Source organism: Macaca mulatta, chromosome 16 (genome assembly GCF_049350105.2).
Source record: "Macaca mulatta isolate MMU2019108-1 chromosome 16, T2T-MMU8v2.0, whole genome shotgun sequence".
In the NCBI taxonomy this organism is placed as follows: Eukaryota; Metazoa; Chordata; class Mammalia; order Primates; family Cercopithecidae; genus Macaca; species Macaca mulatta.
In genome coordinates this window covers 45246496-45269787 of record NC_133421.1, presented here as the reverse complement: position 1 = coordinate 45269787, position 23292 = coordinate 45246496, and the positions used below count along the sequence as shown (strand labels likewise).

At 48.3% G+C, this 23292-nt stretch overlaps 1 protein-coding gene and 1 long non-coding RNA gene across 5 annotated transcripts in view; one reads left to right on the top strand and one right to left on the bottom strand.

The window, feature by feature from the left end:
• Positions 1 to 446: 446 nt before the first annotated feature.
• Positions 447 to 23292, top strand: part of MMP28 (matrix metallopeptidase 28) — a 30172-nt gene continuing 7326 nt past the window's right edge. For 2 of the 4 annotated variants that reach the window (NM_001278396.2, NM_001278395.2), the window contains 3 exon segments: positions 568 to 810; positions 17548 to 17627; positions 17796 to 17983. In NM_001278396.2, the coding sequence (NP_001265325.1) occupies positions 700 to 810; positions 17548 to 17627; positions 17796 to 17983 (379 nt within the window). In that variant the 5' untranslated portion in view covers positions 568 to 699. 4 annotated transcript variants of the gene reach the window in all.
• LOC144335445 (uncharacterized) lies at positions 3290 to 22149 on the bottom strand. Its single transcript, XR_013406298.1, has 4 exons — positions 22015 to 22149; positions 21056 to 21112; positions 4053 to 4177; positions 3290 to 3532 (listed from the first exon to the last, which is right to left on the bottom strand). It is a non-coding gene; the product is annotated as an uncharacterized LOC144335445 (long non-coding RNA).

Here is a 23292-nt window from a genome sequence, read left to right as displayed (position 1 = left end):
TCTAACACCACACAGCCAGCAGGTGGCTGAGGCAGGACTCAAAGGGCTAGCAAAGGAGCAAGTCTGGAACGCAAACCCAGTTCTGACCCCAGCCCTGTGCTCCTTCTCTTACACCCCGACCCTGGGTGGGGGGCCTCGCTCCCAACCCAGCTGAAACAATCAACGACCCTCAGGTAGACCAAGACCTCTCTTCATCGGAGTCTTAGGTAGCCACGCTTGCCAGGAGAAGGCCTTTCTTCCTTCACCCTCCCTGGACAGATCCGGGTCAACTGGAGGTGGCGGGCGAGAGGACTGATCCGTAGGGCGGTGGCGGGCGCAGGGCGAGGCCGTGCAGCGAACGGAAGAGGCTCTGGGACCGCTGCGCTTTCCAGCGGCGGAGCGGGGTGGGTGGGGCGGGAGTGCCGGGCCTCCGCCCCCTCCGCCTGCCTTTCCTTCCTCCCTCCCTCGGTCCCCGGGGCCGGCGGACCCGCGGGCAGGCACTGCCCGGGCTGGACGACCTCTGGCCGGCTCCCGGCGAAGCGCGGCGGAGGAGCGGCCCAGCAGGCGGAGCTGGGGCACTGGCGAAACCCCGGGACAGTCCCACTCCGCGCGGGGTCGGCGCAGAGCATTGCCATCCCTGGGGTCCCGGACGCGGCTGACTGCTGGCTGGCTCCCTGCGCGCAGTAGCTCCTCGAGTCGGGCTGCACCAGAGGCAGCGAGATGGTCGCGCGCGTCGGCCTCCTGCTGCGCGCCCTGCCGCTGCTGCTGTGGGACCGCCTGGACGCCCAGCCCGCGGAGCGCGGAGGCCAGGAGCTGCGCAAGGAGGCGGAGGTACGCGGTGTGTACCTGGCGCAGAGCGGTGCGCGTGCTTGAGACCTGTCAGAACTCGGCAGTCAGGCCACCTGGCAGTCCCCTGTGAGCAGACAATCTGCGTTACCCTCCCCCGTCCTCCGCCCCCTTCGCACTTGAACATAAAGAGCCGGGCAGTTTTTTCCCCGTGCCGGGCTGGAACCACACAGGCACGCGGATCCGCACTGATGGTCTGGGGTGGGTGCAGAGACGAGACCGGACAGACAGACAAAAGCCCAGAGGGGACCTCCTACCCTAGTTTGGCACGGGGCCACTCTCCCTCACCACCTAGGCTGGGGAGAATGACGTTCATTCGTCGGGTGCCCCCGAACGGTGTGGAAGCCTCAGTTTGGTGCTGTGGAGAGGGTACCGCTGGCTGGCCGGGACGCGGAACACAGCTCTGGCTTCCTGGTCGGGGACCGTCGCTGACCTCAGGCTTGGGCAAGCCATTGAAACTGCTCAAAACTAGTTTCTTTGTGTGTAAAATGTCCAAGAGCAGTATACTCTCAAGAGTTGCTTCTAAGGAGCTTTAAACGGGGCTTCAGGACTGAACTTGAGAAAAGGGGGCAGGAACCTTAGAGAGCTCCCTTTCCATTTTCTTGCTTTGGACTCAACGTGCTTGCTGCAGGCTGCGCAAGGGGAATTTTTTTGTGAGGTAGGGGTGAGGATCAATATGGGGCATCTATTTTCTAGATAAAAGTGATTGTAGGCCGGACGCCGTGGCTTACGCCTGTAATCCCAGCACTTTGGGAGGCTGAGGTGGGCGGATCACCGTAGGTCAGGAGTTCGAGACCAGCCCGTCTCTACTAAAAATACAAAGATTAGCCGGACGTAGTGGCGGGCGCCTATAATCCTAGCTACCCGGGAGGCTGAGGCAGGAGAATCACTTGAACCCGGGAGGCAGAGGTTGCAGTGAGCCAAGATCCTGCCATTGCACTCCAGCCTGGGCGACAGAGCGAGACTCTGTCTCAAAAGCAAAGCAAAGCAAAACAAAACAAAACAAAACAAAATGATTGTAATAACACAACAGTATCGTTTCTTTTCTCCCCCTAGAGAAGCATGTCTGCCTGTGTTCTTACTTCTCAAGAATACGACCAGGGTCTACACTATTTTAAGGAGAAGGGATTTGAACAGGTTTTGTTTTGCTTTGTTTTAGTAGAGACGGGGTTTCACCATATTGGCCAGGCTGGTCTTAAACTCCTGACCTCAAGTGATCCGCCTGCCTCAGCCTCCCAAAATGCTGGGATTACAGGCGCGAGCCACCGCGCCCGGCTGGAATATGAACAGGTTCTGAATTACTGAGCTCAACGCTCTGCCCTGAAACTCTTGCTCCTCTAAGAGCTTCTTTCCTGCCCTCAAACTGCCCATTGAGAGCTTCTCAGTATCCTCCCTACTCCCCTTCCCTAGAAGGGCAAGCTGAATTTGGGGAAACTGCAGAATGAAGAGGGCCCTCTCTGAATGCCTCATCCTTCCATCAGCCAGCTCCCATCACTACTGGGTAATATTTGGAAATGACCCTGCTTCAACAAGGGATTATCTCTCGTCGCCTTCCACTCCTTCCCTTCCTAGCACTGGGCTCTTGCTCTGTGCTCTCTGCTTTCTCTGCACATTCAGAGAAGCACTTTGTTTCTCTGAATTGAGACTCTTACAACATCAAGTACAGAGTCCTTGCAGCCCCAGGAGAAGGCTTCTGTCTGCCAAGCCAAGTCTTGTTTAAGAGTCTCACCCCACCTCCCTGCAAGTTCGGGTCCCAGGCAATCCCTGGCAAGGGAACAGAGGCATATCTCTGCTGCTCATGCCTGTGGTGGCCCCAGATGGAGAGAATTTCATCTTGGGGTATGCTTGGGAAACTTAATATCCAGCAGATTTTCTTTCAGTCTATTTAACATAAATTGGGGGGAAGGGGATTTTTAACTCTGAGAACAAGAAAATATTTTAAAAGCATAAAAACTCTGGAAATGTGTAATGGGTGTGTATGTGTCTCTATATACCTATGCATGTACACATGTGTGTGTCTATATGTGTTTTTTATATGGGTAATTGCATGAGCTTCAGTGCCAGACAAACCCATATGTAAACCATGGATAACTCATTTAACCTCTATGAACCTCAGTTTTCTTCTCCATACAATGGGGGTTAATAATGCCTATTTCACAGGATTGTTGTATGGTTTCACTGAAATAACGTATGTACAATGCCTAGCACAGTTCATAGGATATAGAAAGCAGTCTATAAAAGGAAGTTGCTCTCAATGTTGTTATTACCTTTATCATGACTTTAGAGAATACAGCTTCGGCTTAAAGTCTGGGCTTGAAGACTAGCTCCCTCACGACAATAATACAGGACAAAATATGTAAGGCGACTATTTTCAGCATTGGACAGCAGACAGCACAGAGCTGCAATTCCTTAAGTGAGTATTTTAGTTACTATGACTACATTACAAATTACTCCCAAAACTTAGTGAAGTAAAACAACCATTTATTGAGTTCACAGATACTGTGAGTCGAAATTTCAAATAGGGCACATCAAGGCAGCTTGTCTCCATTCTACAGTGTCTGGGACTGGAATCATCTGAAGTGTGTTGATATCTGGCAGTCGATGCTGGCTGTTGGCTGGTGGCCTCAGTTATTTTTCACGTGGACCTATCCACATGGTCTGTCCATGTGGGCTAGTTTGGGCTTCCTTATAACATGGTGTCTGGCCCCTGGGGATGAGTGTTGGGAGTGGGGAGAAGAGAGAGGAACTATATCCTTTTTATGACCTACTATTGCTTCTACTGCTCTCTATTGGCTAGAGCAGTCACAGCCCCCTCCCAGGTTCAAGGGTAGGGAAGGTAGACCCCACAATTGCTGGGAGGAGTGTTAAAGTCATGTTGTGAGAAGAATGTAGGAATGGGAGATATTGTTGTGTCATTTAGGGAACAACCATCCACAGAAGGAAAACCCAGAAAGTGAGCCCCACAATTGCCCCCGTCCTTTGCTTGGAGACAATTCCCGACTGCAGTGCGGGGAACTAGACCTCAAGCAGAGCACAGCAGTCCTGCCGTGCTGAGGGACAAAGCTCAGAGTTCAGGGCTGTTGAAGTAGCTGGAATCCGTGGAGCGGTGCATTACAGAGGAGAGAGCTATACTGAAGGGGGTTCCCATAAGTCTGTATGGGGTTCACTGCAAGTCCTTGCCTGGGGACTGTGCTAGCACGTGTAGGGTGAGACTGTGTGACACTTACCAGAGAACAGCTGCTATGTGATTGAGAACAGGAAATAAAACTGGAGAAGTTGAGCGGTTCTGGAAGATATCGGCAGTCTGGGCCAGCCAAAATGGAGAAACCTCTTCAGCACCCTGGGCATCTATCTGAAACACCAGCAATGCCATGCTTTAGGTGTAAGCACCATGAACTAGAGTAAGACCTACTCCAACAAAGCTTGGAAATGAGTAAACATAAAACACTTTTTTCCCTTGTCATAATTTCTGTAAAAGACAACTTCCTGCTTAAAGCAAAATAATAACATTGTAAATTGGACTTTATTTTTATTTTTTGAGACAGCTATGGCTCACTGCGGCCTCAGTCTCCTGGGCTCAAGTGATTCTCATGCCTCAGCCTCCTGAGTACCTGGAACTACAGACACGCACCACCATGCCCAACTAATTTTAAAATATTTTTGTAGAGATGAGGTCTCCCCATGTTGCCCAGGCTGGTCTCAAACTTCTGGACTTAAGCAATCCTCCTGCCTTGGCCTTCCAAAGTGCTGGGATTACAGGCTGGAATTCTACTATTCTACAACAGTAGAATTTTATTTACCCACCCCTGCTTCCCTTGGCCAGGTGCTGTGCCACTGTCGTAACTACTTCTTTTATGTGTATTTTAAAGTCCAACTTATGACTATGCCCCCTTATGGCCATAAGTTGGACTTTAAAACACATGTAAAAGTAACAGTTATGACAATGGCACAAGGCAAGCGGGGGCAGGTAAATGGAATTCTGCTATTGTAAGATTAGTACATTTGTGGCCAGGCACAGTGACTCATGCCTTTAATCCCAGCACTTTGGGAGGCCAAGGCTGGAGGATTGCTTGAGCCAAGGAGTTTGAGACCAGCCTGAGCAACATAGAGAGACCCTGTCTCTACACATTAAAAAAAAAACAATTAATACATTTGTGAATTGGAATGTCAGTGTGAACTGGGAAATGGGATGTGTCAAGTGGGAAGTGAGAGATGGAGGTTTCACCATGTTGGCCAGGCTGGTTTTGAACTCCTGACCTCAAATGTTCTGCCTGCCTCGGGCTCCCAAATTGCTGGGATTACAGACTTGAACCACCATACTCAGCCTCTACAGATTAATTTCTGTGTACATATATTTGGATATCCTGGACATTTCATATAAATGGGATCATATTATATGTGGCCTTTTGGAACTGGATAGTTGGAAACTCTAACACTACTCTCCCAATAAAGAATAGAAAAAATAGACAAAAAAAAATCATTCAGGATGTAGCAGACTTGAACGATACTGTAAACCTTCTTGACCTAATTGATGTTGATAGAAAACCACACTTGAGAACTCCAGATACACATTCTTTTCAGGTGCATATCAATAATTTACCAACTGAGACCATTAGGCTGGGCCATAAAATAAGTCTCAGTTCATTTAAAAAATTTAAATTTTGCAAAAGGCCAGGTATAGTGGCTCATGCCTGTAATCCCAGCACTTTGGGAGGCCAAGGCAGGAGGATCATTTGAGGTCAGGAGTTGGAGACCAGCCTGACCAACACGGTGAAACCTCATCTCTACTAAAAATAGTAAAAATTAGCCAGGCATAGTGGCAAACGCCTGTAATCTCAGCTAGTCGGGAGGCTGAGGCAGAATTTCTTGAACCCAGGAGGCAGAGGTTGTAGTGAACGGAGATTGTGCTGCTGCACTTCAGCCTGGGAAACAGCGCCAGGCTCTGTCTCAAAAAAAAAAAAAAAAAAAAAAAAGCCGGATGCTGTGGCCCATGCCTGTAATCCCAGCACTTGGGGAGGCTGAGGCGGGTGGATCACTTGAGGTCAGGAATTTGAGACTAGCCTGGCCAACATCGTGAAACCCCGTCTGTACTAAAAATACAAACATTAGCTGGGCGTGATGGTGTGTGCCTGTAATTCCAGCTACTCGGGAGGCGGAGACAGGAGAATTGCTTGAAACCGGGAGGCGGAGGTTGCAGTGAGCCGAGATCGCCACTTCACTCCAGCTTGGGCAACAGAGCGAGACTGTCTCAAAAAAAACCAAAAAAACAAAAACAAAAAAAACCAAAAACGCTGGGCGCGGTGGCTAAAGCCTGTAATCCCAGAACTTTGGGAGGCCGAGACGGGCGGATCACGAGGTCAGGAGATCGAGACCATCCTGGCTAACACCGTGAAACCCCGTCTCTACTAAAAAAAAATACAAAATACTAGTCGGGCGAGGTGGCGGGCACCTGTAGTCCCAGCTACTCGGGAGGCTGAGGCAGGAGAATGGCATAAACCCGGGAGGCGGAGCTTGCAGTGAGCCGAGATCTGGCCACTGCACTCCAGCCTGGGCGACAGAGCGGGACTTCCGTCTCAAAAAAAAAAAAAATTAAATGCTGCAAATTGTGTTTTCTTACCAAAAACAGAACTAATTTTAAAATCAGTAGCAATAAGCCATCTAGCAAAGCCCCAGATATTTGGAAATTAAACAACACACTCCTAAATTACTCATGAGTTGATTCAGAAATCATCAGAGCAATGAAACTAAATAATAATGAAAATACAACATTTATATCGATATTTGTGAGATGCAGCTAAAGCAGAGCTTTAAATGAAATTTACAGCTTTAAATTCCTATAGTAAGAAAGAAGAAAAATTTTAGGTCAATGATTTAAGCTTCCACTTTAAGAATCTGAAGAAAGAACAAATTAAACCAAAAGGGCACAGGAAAGAAAGAAATAATAAAAAGCAGCTGTGTGATCATAGGTAGTTCCTTCACTTGGCTGCAGTTTCCTCTCCTGTAACATAAGAGGGCTAAATTTCTTAAATGACTTCTAAGATTCTCTCTAGCTCTAACACTGTTTGGCTTTGGTGTGCTTGTATGCTTGTGCCTCTATGTATGTGTGTGCTTGTGTGTGTGTTTACATCATCTGCCTTTGTGTCCATGTCTGTCTGTCTGGATGTGCCTGTGTTCTCAAGTCTCTGGGTATATTCCTGTACCCTGTGTACATGGCTCTATGTGTCCCCTGTGTGCACACAATGTAACAAAGTCGAGGCCTTTCCAGAGTGGGCTTTGCCAGGGAGGAGACTAACTGCTTACAAAGCTGTGTTGTGAACAAACAAGTTCATTGTTGCCCACTTAGGAAAACTAGAGCTGCTGACAGCACTAGTAAGTAGGAAGAGCATACACTGCTGAGTTGCAAGATTGAGAACTAACGGATGACATCATCACCCTGTCCCCCACTCCCATTCCAAGCCAGACACTGTCCTGTGCTTGGGTGACACAGATTCCTAAGGGATCTATCTAATATTTGCTTTGCTTGGACCTTCTTTAGAACAGCCAGGCAGTAGTTTCAGGACCTGCCTTCCACTGGGTGGTCTAGCTATATCTGTACAGCTACTCCCAGTGTGCCAGTACAAGGAGCTGGATAGTTTGTTTCTCCAGGGAGACACTGGAGCTTCTGTGGAGTATCCACCCCCAGATGCAGTGTCTGTTTCTCATACCCCAGAGCCATTCATTTGACTTTTCGTGAGTCAGAAACCCAGAAGCCTGGGTGTGGAAGCTGTTCCCAAGAACTCGGCTCAGTGACTCATGGGTACAGGGTGAAGAGAAGTGCAGAAGAGGCTCTGAAGGGTTCTAGAGGACCACAGTTGGTGGAAAAGCACTTGTCTAGCAGATTACCAGGATTTGGGGAGTGGAAGCATGACCCTAATAGCAGCGAGAGATGGTTGGAAAATATCTCCTTAAACCCACCCTTGATCAAGGCATTATTTTGTGCCCTAAACTTAGCCCCACAAGTCTAGTGAGAACCATGAGTCCACACAGTATATTTATTTGGCATTAGAGAAAGAGTACAAGATGTGGTCTGGATAAAGACTAACTGGCTACTGTTTTCCATCTTCCTTAAGGACAGAAAATGAAAGGAGGGCTGGTCACAAAGGCTCATGATGACTGTAAACCCAGCACTTTGGGATGCCAAGGTAGAAGAATCATTTGAGGCCAGGAGTTCGAGACCAGCCTGGGCAACATAGACTCCATCTCTATAAAAATTGAAAAATTAGCCAGGCACAATGGCACATGCCTGTAGTCCCAGCTACTCAGGAGGCTGAGGTACAAGGATCACTTGAGCCCGGGAAGTCAAGGTTTGTAGTGAGCTGTGATTATACCACTGCATTCCAGCCAGGGCAACAGAGCAAGACCCTATCTCAAAAGAAAAAAAAAAGGAAAGAAAGAAAAAAAAGAGAGACAGAGAGAGAGAAAGAAGAAGGAGCAGGGATTATAGCAAGAGGTATCTAGGTTATACCCAGACAGAACTTTGTGACTATAAGACTAAGGACAAAGGGGCTGGGTGCAGTGGCTCACACCTGTCATCCCAGCATTTTGGGAGGCCAAGTTAGGTGGATCACTTGAGGTCAGGAGTTTGAGACCAGCCTGGCCAACATGGCAAAGCCCATCTCTACTAAAAATACAGAATTAGCCGGGCACAGTGTGCACGCCTGTAATCCCAGCTACTTGGAAGACTGAGGCAGGAGAATCGCTTGAGCCCAGGAGGCAGAGGTTGCAGTGAGCCGAGGTCATGCCACTGCACTCCAGCCTGGGCAACAGAACAAGACTCTGACTCAAAAAAAAAAAAAAAAGAAAGGAAAAGAAAAATGAAGGACAAAGGAAAGAAGGAGAAAAGAAAGGGAGTCAGGCAGAGGGAAGGGAAGGGGAAGCCTTTGCCCAAAATAAAGGAAAGGAGCTGAGTTGACCCCACTGCCCTGAGGTCTTCACTAGCTCCCAGGAGCCAGAGAGTGAAAGCAGATCATTCTGGTAGTAGATGTTTGTCTTTACGCAGAAACATGCTTCAGTCCAGTCCAATGCCTGTGGCCTGTTAAACAACCTGTTTTGGGTGTGATGGAAAACAGGATCCCAGCCCCTATTTGAAAGCCAGCGCCCACTGCCTGAGCAACTTCTTTTCTCTGCTCTAACCCTGGACTTTCTTGTAAAGCAGATAAGAGAAATCCAGCCAGAAACACCCCAGTTTGACCTTTTTCTTGAGAGTCAGTTCGCCAGTAGAGACAGCAGCTTGGCCCTTGCCCCTTTAGTTTTAAAGCCTCTGAGTCACTTGTTTAAATGTAAAATAAAACATCCTAGGGTAGATGTCAGAAGATTCAGATTAGAGTACTGGTTCTGTCACACACTAGGTCACTTTGGTAAGACACTACACTCCCCTGAGACTTAATTTCCTCATTTTTAAAATGGGAATAGCAACACCTGTCCTGTCTATATTCTTGCAAGGTCATTGTGAGGTTCAAAGAAGGTGTGATATCTTCAAAAAGCTCTACAGTTGTCTAGGGCTTATTGTGTTCCTGACTACCAGAAAATATTTTCTTTTCTTTTTTTTTTTTTTTGAGACAGAGTCTCGCTCTGTCACCCAGGCTAGAGTGCAGTGGCGCAATCTCAGCTCACTGCAAGCTCCGCCTCCCGGGTTCACGGCATTCTCCTGCCTCAGCCTCCTGAGTAGCTGGGACTACAGGCGCCTACCACCATGCCCGGCTAATTTTTTGTATTTTTAGTAGAGACGGGGTTTCACCGTGTTAGCCAGGATGGTCTCGATCTCCTGACCCCATGATCCGCCCGCCTCGGCCTCCCAAAGTGCTGGGATTACAGGCTTGAGCCACCATGCCCGGCCCCGATATTTTCATATATAGAACACATCAAGGCACAATACCAGCTATCATTCGTCTCTCTTTTTTTTTTTTTTGTAGAGACAGGATCTCACTATGTTGCCAGGCTGGTCTCAAAATCCTGGCCTCAAGAAATCTTCCCGCCCCAGCCTTCCAAAGTGCTAGGATTACAGACGTGAGCCACTGCCCCTTGCCATTCTCTGCATCTTGACTTGGCTAATAATGCCAAAGATACACTTAAATGATAAGCACAATCTCAAATAGTCACTATGAGAACTAAAATAATAATAAAATGTAACATGAGATGGAGTATATCATAGGTAAAGTGACAGTTTCTGCATGCATTTGGCAATTTTTAAATTCTTAATTTCATTTCTGCAGCTGAAATTCTGTGATATGGAGGATGTCTAAGAAGGTGAGTCCTGGCTGGGCATGGTGGCTCACGCCTGTAATCTCAGCACTTTGGAACGCCGAGGTGGGCAGATCACCTGAGGTCAGGAGTTCGAGACCAGCCTGGCTAACATGGTGAAACCCCATTTCTACTAAAAATACAAAAAATAGGCCGGGCGGGGTGGCTCAAGACTGTAATCCCAGCACTTTGGGAGGCCGAGACGGGCGGATCACGAGGTCAAGAGATCGAGACCATCCTGGCTAACACCGTGAAACCTCGTCTCTACTAAAAAATACAAAAAACTAGCCGGGCGAGGTGGCGGGCGCCTGTAGTCCCAGCTACTCGCGAAGCTGAGGCAGGAGAATGGCGTGAAGCCGGGAGGCGGAGCTTGCAGTGAGCTGAGATCCGGCCACTGCACTCCAGCCTGGGCGACAGAGCAAGACTCCGTCTCAAACAAACAAACAAACAAACAAAATACAAAAAATTACCCTGGCATGGTGGCACATGCCTGTAATCCCACGCCTGTAATCCCAGCTACTCGGGAGGCTGAGGCAGGAGAATCCCTTGAACCCAGGAGGCAGAGGTTGCAGTGAGCTGAGATTGCGCCATTGCACTCCAGCTTGGGGAACAAGAGCAAAACTCCATCTCAAAAAAAAAAAAAAAAGAAGAAGAAGGTGAGTACTACACACTCACCTACCAAATGTCCCTTCCAGCAATAAAGCTCCATGACCATAGAGGTAAAAATAACATTGTTAATAGGGCAACTGTCATAAAGCTTTCCCAAACCATCTTCTTAGATGTTGAGGATGCTCCTGTGAGAAAGGTAAACAGTGTTCTTTCTCCCATTTTATACATTGGGGCACAGAGAGATTAAGTAACTTTGTTTTAGCTTACACAGTCAGTTGCAGAAGCAGGGCTAGAATAATGAATAGAGCTGGAATATATATTAGAGCTCTAACAATCCAACCTCCTGGTCGGGCGCGGTGGCTCATGCATGTAATCCCAGCACTTTGGAAGACCGAGGCAGGCAGATCACGAGGTCAAGAGATCAAGACCATCTTGGCTAACACGGTGAAACCCTGTCTCTACTAAAAATACAAAAAATTAGCCGGGCGTGGTGGCAGGTACCTGTAGTCCCAGCTACTTGGGAGGCTGAGGCAGGAGAATGGCGTGAACCCAGGAGGCGAAGCTTGCAGTGAGCTGAGATCTCGCCACTGCACTCCAGCCTGGGTGACAGAGCGAGACTCCGTCTCAAAAATGATAAGAATAATCCAACCTCCTAATTTTATAGAGGAGGAAACTGAAACCCAGAGAGGCACAGGACTTGCCTAAGAACACACAGTTAGCCATAGTACCAGGAATAAAACTCAAGACTCTCAGTCCAGTGCCCTTGCCCTGCCAGTTCAATGATGCAGACTTCCTGACTCAGGTCTTGGGTTCATCTTGCTACACCTCATCATTGGTCCTGCCCTGCGCAGAAATGGCCAAAATTTCCCTTCCCTCAGGCACTAAATAGGCTTGGCTGTATGCACCCTCCCAGAACAAGTCAGGACTGATGCAGGCATAAAATCCCTAGCACTGTGTGATTCCACCAAGCTGGCTGGGTCCCGGGAGAACTAGTTCCATTTTACCCGGACTCCACAGCCACTCCCAGGGACTTTCAGAGGTGACTCCCCAGGAAAGTGGTCCCAGCCCTAACCAAGGGGGTAAGGCATGTTGGCACAAGCTTTTAGGCCAGAGTATGGTGAGTCACCTAAGGGGCACAGCCTTCCAGCTTCCTCTCCATTCAGCTCAAGGCTTGGGCTCCCTAAGAGAGAGGACGGGTGGAAAATAGAGAAGAGAGAAAACCTGGTCCTTGAACTTCAAGGCCAGGAGGAGCAGTCTAGACCCTGCCTCCATGAAGTGGGGCAGGGATGATCCCAGATGGAACTCAGAGAGTCCTTAAGAGAACCACTGAACAAGTCCCCAGGACAATGGAAGCCTAGAAGGAAAATGACCCCCAAGAGGGTTTGTGGTCAAGCTGGGATGAGAACTGGAGCTCCACCTCCCAGTTTTGTGTCTTCTCCTGGGATCCCTTTGTCATGCTTCCACTCTTCCACCCTGACCCCACAGCCCTGCTCCTTCTCCCATGCAGAGTAGACCATTTCTCTCGCCTTTGCAGGGGGAAAACTGAGGCATGAAAAAAGCCTCACAGAAAAGGGTTAGGGACACTTCCAGGAGCAGAGGGAGTTTCAGCCCCACTACCTCCTCACCCGGGGATGTGGATCTGCCTCCACCCCACAGAATGTTAGAGCACTCAGCCCTGACATCAGTAAGGAGCAGGAGCCCCTTCCTGCATGTGTTTGAAATTTTTTGGAATATACGCATGTTAAGCATAAAAATATAAGAGAGCCCATAAATCCTGATAATCCCTGTTATAATACTTCAGTGCCTTTTTTTTTTTTTTTTTTTTTTTTTTTTTTTTTTTTGTGGAGATAGAGTCTTGTTCTTGTCGCCACCCAGGCTGGAGTGCAATGGAGTGATCTCAGCTCACTGCAACCTCCACCTCCCGGGATCAAGCGATTCTCCTGCCTCAGCCTCTCAAGTAGCTGGGATTACAGGCACTGGCCACCACTCCTAGCTAATTTTTTGTATTTTTAGTAGAGATGGGGTTTCACCATGTTGGCCAGGCTGGCCTCGAACTCCTGACTTCAGGTGATCCACCTGCCTCGGCCTCCCAAAGTGCTGGGATTATAGGCATGAGCCACTGCGCACAGCCACTTCAGTGCTTTTATAGAAATATAAAATGTCAAATGCTTAAAATTTCTTTTTCTCATTCTTTCAGTGGCTCTGCTTGGCTGGTGTCCCAGGCATATGCTCATTCTGCTTACTGAGACTTTTAATTCTGCCTTGCAACCCTACAGGGTCCCAGAGGTGAGTTAGGAAGAAAGGCCCAGGACTTCCCCTCTGAGCGACCCCTGAAAAAGGCCCTCACTCCCAACCCCCATCCTGCCCTCCACCCCACCTTGCCTGCCAGAGTACTAGGCACAGCAGCCCAGCCAGGAAACAGGAGACGCCGCCAGTTAATTTCCCCTCCCTCCCACTCTGGCCAAGGCTTCAGAGTTCCAGAACCAGAGCCAACTCCCTGATAAGGGCTGGGTGTGTTTGTGGAGAGAGGCAAAAGGGAGTGCCAGGCATGCCGACCTGTGACCTGGTCTCTCCCAAGTCACTCACCTAGCACAACTGCCTCTAAGGAGACATTAATTCCCTGGCTACCTTTAGAAAGTCCTCTGTCCATCCTCCCGAGGGAAAGAGAGGAGACAAGGAAGAGAACCAGGCATCCAGATGAGGTCAGGCAAGTCCGAGATAGAAGCACCTGAATTGAGAACAGAGGTGTAACTGCCATGTTCAAAGCAGTTCCCTTTTTACAGATGGATTGCATTCCAAAAGTCTGTAGTTAATGTTCCCTCTAAGGTAAATCAACCAGATCAATTGTTTATTGAGCATTTACTATGTACCAGGCACTATGCTAAATGTGCATTCTTTTATTTAGTCCTTCTGAGAACCCTGAATAAGATCAAGAATAAATTGAACTTATTTTCACTTTGTGGATAAAGAAAGAGGAGTGCAAAGAGATTAAATAATTTGTCCCCATCTGGCCAGACAAGGTGGCTCATGCCTGTAATCCCAGCACTTTGGGAGGCCGAGGCAGGCGGATTGCGAGGTGAGGAGATCCAGACCATCCTGGCTAACACGGTGAAACCCCGTCTCGACTAAAAATACAAAAAATTAGCCGGGCGTGGTGGCGGGTGCCTGTAGTTCCAGCTACTCGGGAGGCTGAGGCAGGAGAATGGCGTGAACCCGGGAGGCGGAGCTTGCAGTGAGACGAGATCACGCCACTGCACTGCAGCCTGGGCAACATAGCAAGACTCCGTCTCAAAAACTAAAAATAAATAAAAATAATAATAATTTGTCCCCAGTTATCTGGCAGAGTCAGGGTTGGGAACAGATTTTCATTCCCAAACCTGGCGGCTATACTGTGATGCCACACGATTTTGAGCAGGAAATAACTTCCCAAATTAAGCCACTAGAACACTTTTTATCCATTATGCATCCAAAAATAGTGTACATTTGCAAAGGGAAAAAAGGAAACAATAGTTCTGAAATACTAATGAATTAATGCAGAAAAACAATGAAATGGACTGGGAAAGTTATCTAGAAAGAGGAGTCTATGAAAGTTACTTTATTGAAAAGAGGATGTGGAGGTTGCTGAAAATGAATGTGAGTTAAATCCACAAGGGGAGGTTGGATACTTGCAAAGATTTAAGGGTTTGCTGGTCTTAGTATCTAGCTTCATTGCCAACTTGTGCATTTTCCTTAAGACAGCAGCTATGACTGGAATTATTTTAAATTAAGAAACACAGCATAGTGGCCGGACGTGGTGGCTCACGCCTGTAATCCCAGCACTTTGGGAGGATGAGGCGGGCGGATTTCGAGGTCAGGAGATCAAGACCATCCTGGCTAACACGGTGAAACCCTGTCTCTACTAAAAATACAAAAACAAAATTAGCCGGGCGTGGTGGTGGGTGCCTGTAATCCCAGCTACTCGGGAGGCTGAGGCGGGAAAACGGCGTGAACCCAGGAGGCGGAGCTTGCAGTGAGCCGAGATCGCAGCCACTGTACTCCAGCCTGGGCGACACAGTGAGACTCCGTCTCAAAAAAAAAGAAAAAAAAAAAAAAGAGAGAGAAAGACGGCATGGTAGGCATGGTGGCATGCAGCACCTGTAGTCCCAGCTATTCAAGAGGCTATAGGAGGATCACTTGAGTCCAGGACTTTGAGGCTGTGGTGTGCGATGATCATGCCGGGGAACAGCCACTGCACTCCAGCCAGGGTGATGTAGTGAGACCCCCATCTCTAAAACACAAAACATAAAAAAGAAAAGAAAAAAGAAATACAGCAAAGAAAAGTGGGGGTAAGAGAAGAAGACAGAAAATTGTTTCTGTATAGGTAGCACAACAAGGAGGGGTAAAAATTGAGACTATGTAGGTACAAGAATTCTCCGTGTGGAATTATGCAGCTGAGGTAACATTCTTTTTTCATCTAAGGTGACATTTATGTAACTTTATCAGTGAGAAGGGCAAGCGGAGAGCCAAGTGCATCGTCTGCCCAAAGGGTAGAACTGGTGACAGGTGAGAATAATAGTCACACTTTTCTCTCCACTGGCTTCAAATCACTTGATTATTGAGACAACAGCTTCCAGGTATGTTAGGGCAGGCAGAGTCAAAGGCACCTAGACGCTGAGATGTTCTCAATTATACCAATTTCCCCAGAGGAGCTCGTCCTGGTCCATGGCTTTATGTCACCCACATGCTGAAATATTCAGGCTGCTGCTTTGAGCTCTAGGATCACACAGCCAGTGCCACTTTGAAATCTCCAGGGTAATCTTATCCCCAGGCACCCCGATCTGTACCTCCTGCAGACTTCCTCATACATTAAATGGCATCACCTTCCAAGCCAAAACACTTAGGAGCATCCTGGATTTCTCTCTTTCATTCCCCACCAATTAATCCATCAGCAGGACTAAAACAAACCTACACTTCTTGTCCTGGCTGACAGCCCTGCCTCTCTCTCTGACTTCATCTCACACTCTGTTTCTTCACACTTACTGTGCTCCAGCCTTCCTTCTGTTCCTTAAACATGACACCGTCATTCTTAGCCTAGGGCTTTTGAATTTGCCTTTTCCTCTGTCTGGAACACCCTTTCCCACCTCATTGCATGGCAAGCTTCTCATTCTTTAGGACTCAGATTATGTATCAGCTCCTTAGAGACTCGACCCCTTCCTGACCTTCTGATGTGAAGTTTCTCTAAATTATTCTCAGTCACATCACTTGGTTTCTTTTCTTCATAGTACCAATTTATGTCCTTTATTTATTTCCTTTTTTTTTTTTTTTTTTTAGACAGAGTCTCGCTCTGTTGCCCAGGCTGGAGTGCAGTGGTGTGATCTTGATTCACCACAACCTCTGCCTCCCAGGTTCAAGTGATTCTCATGCCTCAGCATCCAGAGTAGCTGGGACAACAGGTGCCCGCCACCATGCCCAGCTAATTTTTGTATTTTTAGTAGAGATAGGGTTTCGCCATGTTGGCCAGACTGGTCTTGAACTCCTGACTTCAGGTGATGTGCCCACCTCGGCCTCCCAAAGTGCTGGGATTACAGGCGTGAGCCACTGTGCCTGGCTTAGGGATGTCTTATTTTTTATTGTACCTAGCAGGGTACCTAGTACACTGCATTAATTAACAAATGAATGACTAAAAGAAGCTTTCTAATTCAAAAAATACATCTTTTAGAGAGTCAAGTTTTTATATCAATTATAAGGTTAGTGGTAAGTGCATTTCTTGTTCTAGGACCTTTAATAGAGCTACATTTGGGCCAGGTGCGGTGGCGCATGCCTGGAATCTCAGCACTTTGGGAGGCTGAGGTGGGTGGACCATCTGAGGTCAGGAGTTCAAGACCAGCCTGGCCAACATGGTGAAACCCCATCTCTACCAAATACAAAAAATTAGCCAAGCGTGGTGGCGCATGCCTGTAATCCCAGCTAATTGGGAGGCTGAGGCAGAAGAATCGCTTAAACCCAGGAGGTGGAGGTTGCAGTGAGCCGAGATGGCACCACTGCACTCCATCCTGGGCAACAAGAGCAAAACTCCATCTCAGACAAAACAAAAACAAAATAAATATATCTACATTGGTGGGGAAGATAACTGTTTTTTTTTTAAAGCCAGAATTAGACAATTCACAACCCAGCCATGGCAGAGCTAGCACCTGATTAGCTCCTAATCAATACCAGAATATATTCTAGAGAATGTAGTTGTTTCAGGATGCATATGAATAGTGTATATGCACATAACACATATTATGATAGCTACTCTGTATGGAGTCCCTTCTATGTGACAGGCACTGTGCTAAGTGCTTTATAAGCACTCTTGTGATTAGTCCTCACACACAAAAAACCCCTGTAAGGTAAGTACTAGTATTGCGCCCACTTTACAGTTGAGAAACCTGTGGTTTAGAGAAGTATCTTACTAGTTGGAATTCAAACCTAGGTGGGCCTGATTCCAGAGCCTGTTACTCTACTGTCTAGCATGTCCTGCTAGATTCCTACCGATGCCATAAGATATGGGTAGGTACCACTGGCCCAGTAGGTACTGCAGGGCAGGTACTAGTGGCCCAGTTTTAGGCATAAGGAAGCAAAGGTTCAGAAATATTGAGTGACTTGCCTGAGATCATCAGCTAGTTAGTGGTGGCCTGGAATTGAGTCCAAGTCCTTTTGACTTTAATCCCAGGACTGATTCTGCTATAGCTTATAGACCCTCTTGGGCAAAAGACAAGAGGTGAGACTGGGCAGGATGTATATGCCATGGGCCCTTGGGGACCAAGGAAAGGAAAAGTATGCTATGGAAACAGCAGATATTCCTCTCTCCTGCAGGCATTCCTAGAGAAGTATGGATACCTCAATGAACAGGTCCCCAAAGCTCCCACCTCCACTCGATTCAGCGATGCCATCAGGTAGGGTGGAGGGATGTGGAGGACTTGGGGTAGGGGTGCTAGGATGCCAAGCTCTGGCCATTTCCTCCCTCCTTCTGGAAGCCTGGCTGGCCACACCCCAGGGAGGCAGACCTCCCTGCCCTCACCCTTACCACTCACCCTCCCCTTGTGGTCCTTTCCTCCTGACAGAGCGTTTCAGTGGGTGTCCCAGCTACCTGTCAGCGGTGTGCTGGACCGCGCCACCCTGCGCCAGATGACTCGTCCCCGCTGCGGGGTTGCAGATACCAACAGTTATGCGGTCTGGGCTGAGAGGATCAGTGACCTGTTTGCTAGACACCGGACCAAAATGAGGCGTAAGAAACGCTTTGCAAAGCAAGGTGAGCACTGTTAAAATCTGGCTAGGCTAAGATTTCCCAAAGTCTTGAAGCCAATGGCTAGGAAAACAGCTGAGTCTGGGACTGGACTTTATCGGTAACCTCTCTTCCCTAGGGCACGGGAGGAGTGGGTGAATAGGACCTCTTGGCTTGAGGACCATGATTGTGAATACAGACATTTAAGTCGGAATGACACCTACATTGATGAATTTTCATTGTACAAGTATTTTTCCAGATCAAGCCCCACAAAACCCACGTAATTCCTTGATCAATTTTCAATGCAGGGCAGTTAAATTGTTGCTAACGTTTTTCATTTATATTTACTGAAGTTATTTTCATCAGAATTCATTCTTTTTCTTTTTCTTTTTTTTTTTTTTTTTTTGAGACAGAGTCTCGCTCTGTTGCCCAGGCTGGAGTGCAGTGGCCAGATCTCAGCTCACTGCAAGCTCTGCCTCCTGGGATTACGCCATTCTCCTGCCTCAGCCTCCTGAGTAGCTGGGACCACAGGCGCCCGCCACCACGCCTGGCTAGTTTTTTGTATTTTTTAGTAGAGACGGGGTTTCACCGTGTTAGCCAGGATGGTCTCGATCTCCTGAACTCGTGATCCGCCCGTCTCGGCCTCCCACAGTGCTGGGATTAGAATTCATTCTTTTTCAAACAGTTACTAAACAAAGTTGTGATTCATAAGATTTACTTTGTCCATAGCATATTTTTAACCACTTTGTTGAGCTATAGTTCACATCCCATACAATTTACCCATTTGAAGTGTACAATTCAGTGGTTAGGATATTTGTGGAATTGTGCAACCATTACCACAATCTAATTCCAGAACATTTCATCACCCGGAAAAGAACCTCCATGCCCATTAGCAGTCATTCCCCCTTCTCCCCTTCCCCTAGCCTCTGGCAACCGTTAATCCACTTCTGTCTCAGTGGATTTGCCTCTTTTGAACATTTCATCATAGCACAGTTTGCACATTACAGTTTCTGCTGTCATGATTTTCCTTTTGTAGCTTTATTTTGTTTCTCCCTTTTCTCCTCCTCCTTCTTTTAGCCAAATTTAATATTCCAGGGGTTAAATAGTACAGATCTAAGATTTATGAAGATTTGATTCTTTTGTCAGTTTTTCACAAATAGCGAGTTTTACTATGCATAATTTTTTTTGAGACAGTCTTATTCTATCGCCCAGGCTGGAGTCAGTGGCGCAATCTCAGCTCACTGCAACCTCCGCCTCCTGGGTTCAAGCGATTCTCCTGCCTCAGCCTCACAAGTATCTGGGACTATAGGCGCATGCCACCATGCCTGGCTCATTTCTGGATTTTTAGTAGAGACAGGGTTTTCCCATGTTGGCCAGGCTGGTCTCAAACCCACTTCGGCCTCCCAAAAGGCTGGGATTACAGGTGTTAGCCACCGCGCCTGGCCTACCATGCATAATATTAACAACCTGATTGTTTTTACTAAGTCTAATTTTCTCTGCTCAATTTTTGCAGCTTTCAAGATTTCTAACAAGATGGGGGTTTTTAACCAGATTTTCATCTATCATCAATTTTACTGCGAACACTTTGGGCCATTGCCACTTTTAATGTGTCTAATTGACTACTTTTACTGATAGTATTCATTAGGAACAGGACAGAAGGCACATAGTTTGTTCTCATTTCTTAACTAACCTGTAAGGAAATTGTGGGCAGTTCCCCTTCACTGTTGGAGGGCAGCTGTTTCCAGGTGTTTGCCAACCCAGTTCTGCTTCACCTATATGCCCAGCCACTCTAGGTCCTCAGTACTGACTGCTTGCCTTCCTGGTAAAGCAAGGAGTCAGCAATGGGGTCCGGCTCCAGAGTCAAGATGCCCTTGGTGTCAACATGTTCTGTGTCCCACCATGTTTCTGGGCAACAGAGAGGAAGAGTGAAGTAGAAGAGCAGAGAGCTGTGAGTTCAAGAGGCACTGGTAGAACAGAGAGCAGCATCCCTGGAGCCAGAGGCCCTGGGTTCAAGTCTCAGCTGTGTGGCCTGGGCCAGGTCACTTTGCTCACTGAGGCTCCATTCCTTCATCCGAGACATAGGCCCTTCCAGGTTGCAAAGGAGAGATGGTCCCTGATTACCAGGTGGAAGGGGCTTGTTGTGAGAATGCAGTGGAAAGTGGGGCAGCCCCAGAAACAGTCCAACAGCTATACTTTGACCTGAGCTCTGGGGCTGCTTCCTTCTGGCTGTATCTCACCTTCTCATGCCCCAAAGGAAGGTATTAGATCTAATAGAGTTCGTCACTATACAATTTCGAGCATGTCTCTCTCTCTCTCTCTTTTTTTTTTTTTTGAGATGGAGCCTCGCTCTTTCGCCCAGGCTGAAGTGCAGTGGCGCAGTCTCGGGTGACTGCAACCTCCACCTACGGGGTTCAAGCAATTCTTCTGCCTCAGCCTCCTGAATAGCTAGGATTACAGGCACACGCCACCATGACAGACTAATTTTGTGTGTGTGTGTGTATTTTTAGTAAGGACGGGGTTTCACCATGTTGGCCAGGCTGGTCTCAAGCTCCTGACCTTAGGTGATTGCCCACCTCGGCCTCCCAAAGTGCTGGGATTACAGGCGCAAGCCACCGTGCCCAGTCAGAGCATCTCTTTTTCATAGAGGATAGTATTACTCAGTTGCCAAATAAAATATAAGATGCCCAGTTACATTTGAATTTCAGATGAACAACAAATAGTTTTTTAAAGTTAAAAAAGAAATTTATCTGGCAGCTGGACACAGTGGCGCACATCTTTGATCCCAGCGCTTTGGGAGGCCGAGGTGGGTGGATCACCTGAGGTCAGGAGTTTGAGACCAGCCTGGCCAACATGGTAAAACCCTGTCTCTACTAAAAATACAAAAAGTAATTAGCCTGGTGTGGTGGCACATACCTGTAATCCTAGATACTTGAGGCTGAGGCAGGATAATTCCTTGAATCTGAGAGGTAGATGTTGCAGTGAGCCAAAATTGTGCCACTGCACTCTAGCCTGGGTGACAGAGTGAGACTCTGTCTCAAAACAAAGAAAAAAGAAACTCATCTGACAACCTCATTGCAGGTACCTGCTCTTCCTACCTACCTGCAGGCCTTCTGTTCCTTCACTGAGCTGGCAGAGGCTGGGGGCACCAGGGTGTATCTGGGTAGAAAAGGAAAGAAGAGGGGAATGTATATTTATTGAGTATGCACTACATGCCCAGCAGTTCCACGTTGCTATATCGTTTAAGCCTCACATCTTACTATGGGGAAAGTCTTATCAACCCCATTTTGCACATAAGGAAACTGAGGCTTGGAGAGATTCCATAATTTGTTATGTAAGTTTGCAAGTAGAGATACTGGGATTCTAACCCATGTTCTTTCTACAGTGTCAATTCCCTGCTGGGAGTCAGAACTCCAGGGTTCTGTCCAGGGAAAGCTTTTAGCTCTCCTCCCCCTTCCCATACTGTTTCCTTCCCTCTTTCTTTTTGAACTGTGGAGCAAGGGTGTCAGGGGGTACAATGCCAGGTGCTACTAGGGCCTGGGGGTCACCACGAAAACCAGCCCTCCCTGGCCAGGAGTTTGGGACAGGGCCTGAAGCGGTTAGCTTTCTCCATGGGAGCAAATCTGGAGGGAGACAGGGGCAAGGGCTCAGGCTGCTGGCCCCCGGCCAGGTCCTTTCTTCCTGGCAGGCACACTAGTGACACCCCCTACCCTGCTCCTCTCTCAGGAAAACAGTCATTTTCTTTCAAGTTCCATTCCTATTCATCCTCTCTATCCTTCCCCCAAACACACACATGCACACACTCAGAGTTTCCTACAGGATTTTATTCTGAGACCTGTCACCTTCACTGGCGGCCTAGAATGAGAAAACTGCCCACCACCCCTTCTTCTGCCTGGGAAGTGAGGGGCCCCGCTAGCTGCAAAGAGGCGGAAGGAGCCATCTCACACTATGCTAGTGGATTAAAGGTTTGTGAGGGGAAAGAAAGAGCCTGGGAGTCTGTCCCCACAGCAGGGTGTGAAAGAGCCCAGCGCCAGACAGTCTGGTGCCCAGTGAAGACTCACAGTGTGCCCAGCAGAAGTGTGACTGGCACATCACAAACCCTCGGCTGCACCTCTGGACCCCAGGCCTTCCCTCTGCCTTCCTTGTCTCCCTCGCTTCCTTAGAGCCATTCCCTCTCCCCTCGTTAAGGGTTGGTCACTGGCTGGGAGGCAGAGGTTGGGTGGTTGCCAGGCCAAACAGGCCCAGGGAGGCGGCATTGCCTTGAATGGAGCTTGACTCAGGGGTGGGAGAAGGGATGTGCCCCTCCCCCACTTGCATTGGTGAGGAGAAGGGAATCCAGCTCCTCTGCTCTCCAAGACCCTCCCTTACATCTGGAGAATCTCAGCTCGTGCTTTGACCAGAAGGAATGATGTTTGGGCAGATTTATAAGCCCGGAGTCCTGGCAAATGTGCCTGCCTGTCTATGTGGGATAATGGAAGAGCCCTGGATTAGGTGTCAGGGCCTGCCTCAGCTACTCACTCATTCTGGGACCCTGGGCAGGCCCCTTGTCCTGGGGTCTCAGGTCTCAGTTATCACACCCTTGGCCCAAGAGTCCTGCCTCCAAGCCATGAGTCTTCCACTTGAGGTTACAATCCCAGCCCCTGGGATTTGCAGGGCTCAGAAATAGCCCACAAGAAACTGGCCCTTCCAGCCATGCTGCTGCCGGGTTCATGCTGAGCTGCAGATGGGCCCAGACTCAGTTGACGGGGGCTGGGGCAAGGGGCCAGAGTCTCAGCCCTCAGGGAGGAGTTGTAATTTGGAGCAAAGGGAGAAAAACCCTTAACTAAGCAGAGATGGAAAACTTTCTCTCAGTCAGTGACAAAACACACCCTTTGTTCTTATTTGTTTTCACCTCAGAGCTCTCCAGAGTCCCTGAGGAAGTGAAGAGGAGAGGGGCAGGAAAGAACCTCAAATGAATGAGTCTTGTGGTTGTTGGCTGGCCATAGACCCCAGGCCCTGGAAAGGGCAGAGTGAAGTATCTAGAGGTGGCAGGAGGGTGTGAGGCCTGAAGAGAGATGGTGGGGAGCTGGGGGAGTCACAGCTGTGGCCTCTGTGGCCCCACTCTCCTCTGCTCTGACACTGAAGGCGGGGGCTGGGATTTGCTGGTAGCAACAGACACAGAACTGTTTTCAGACTCAGTCCAGGCTGTGGGGAAGAACAAGATGCTAGACCAAGGGTTCAGACAGACTCCTTCAGACTGGGGGCTTCTCCTGGGCAAAGGCTGCATCCCCTCCAACACACTGGGACCTCCACAGTCCAAGCCACTGTATTGGGGACTGTCCAGGGTAAGGGGAGTCCTC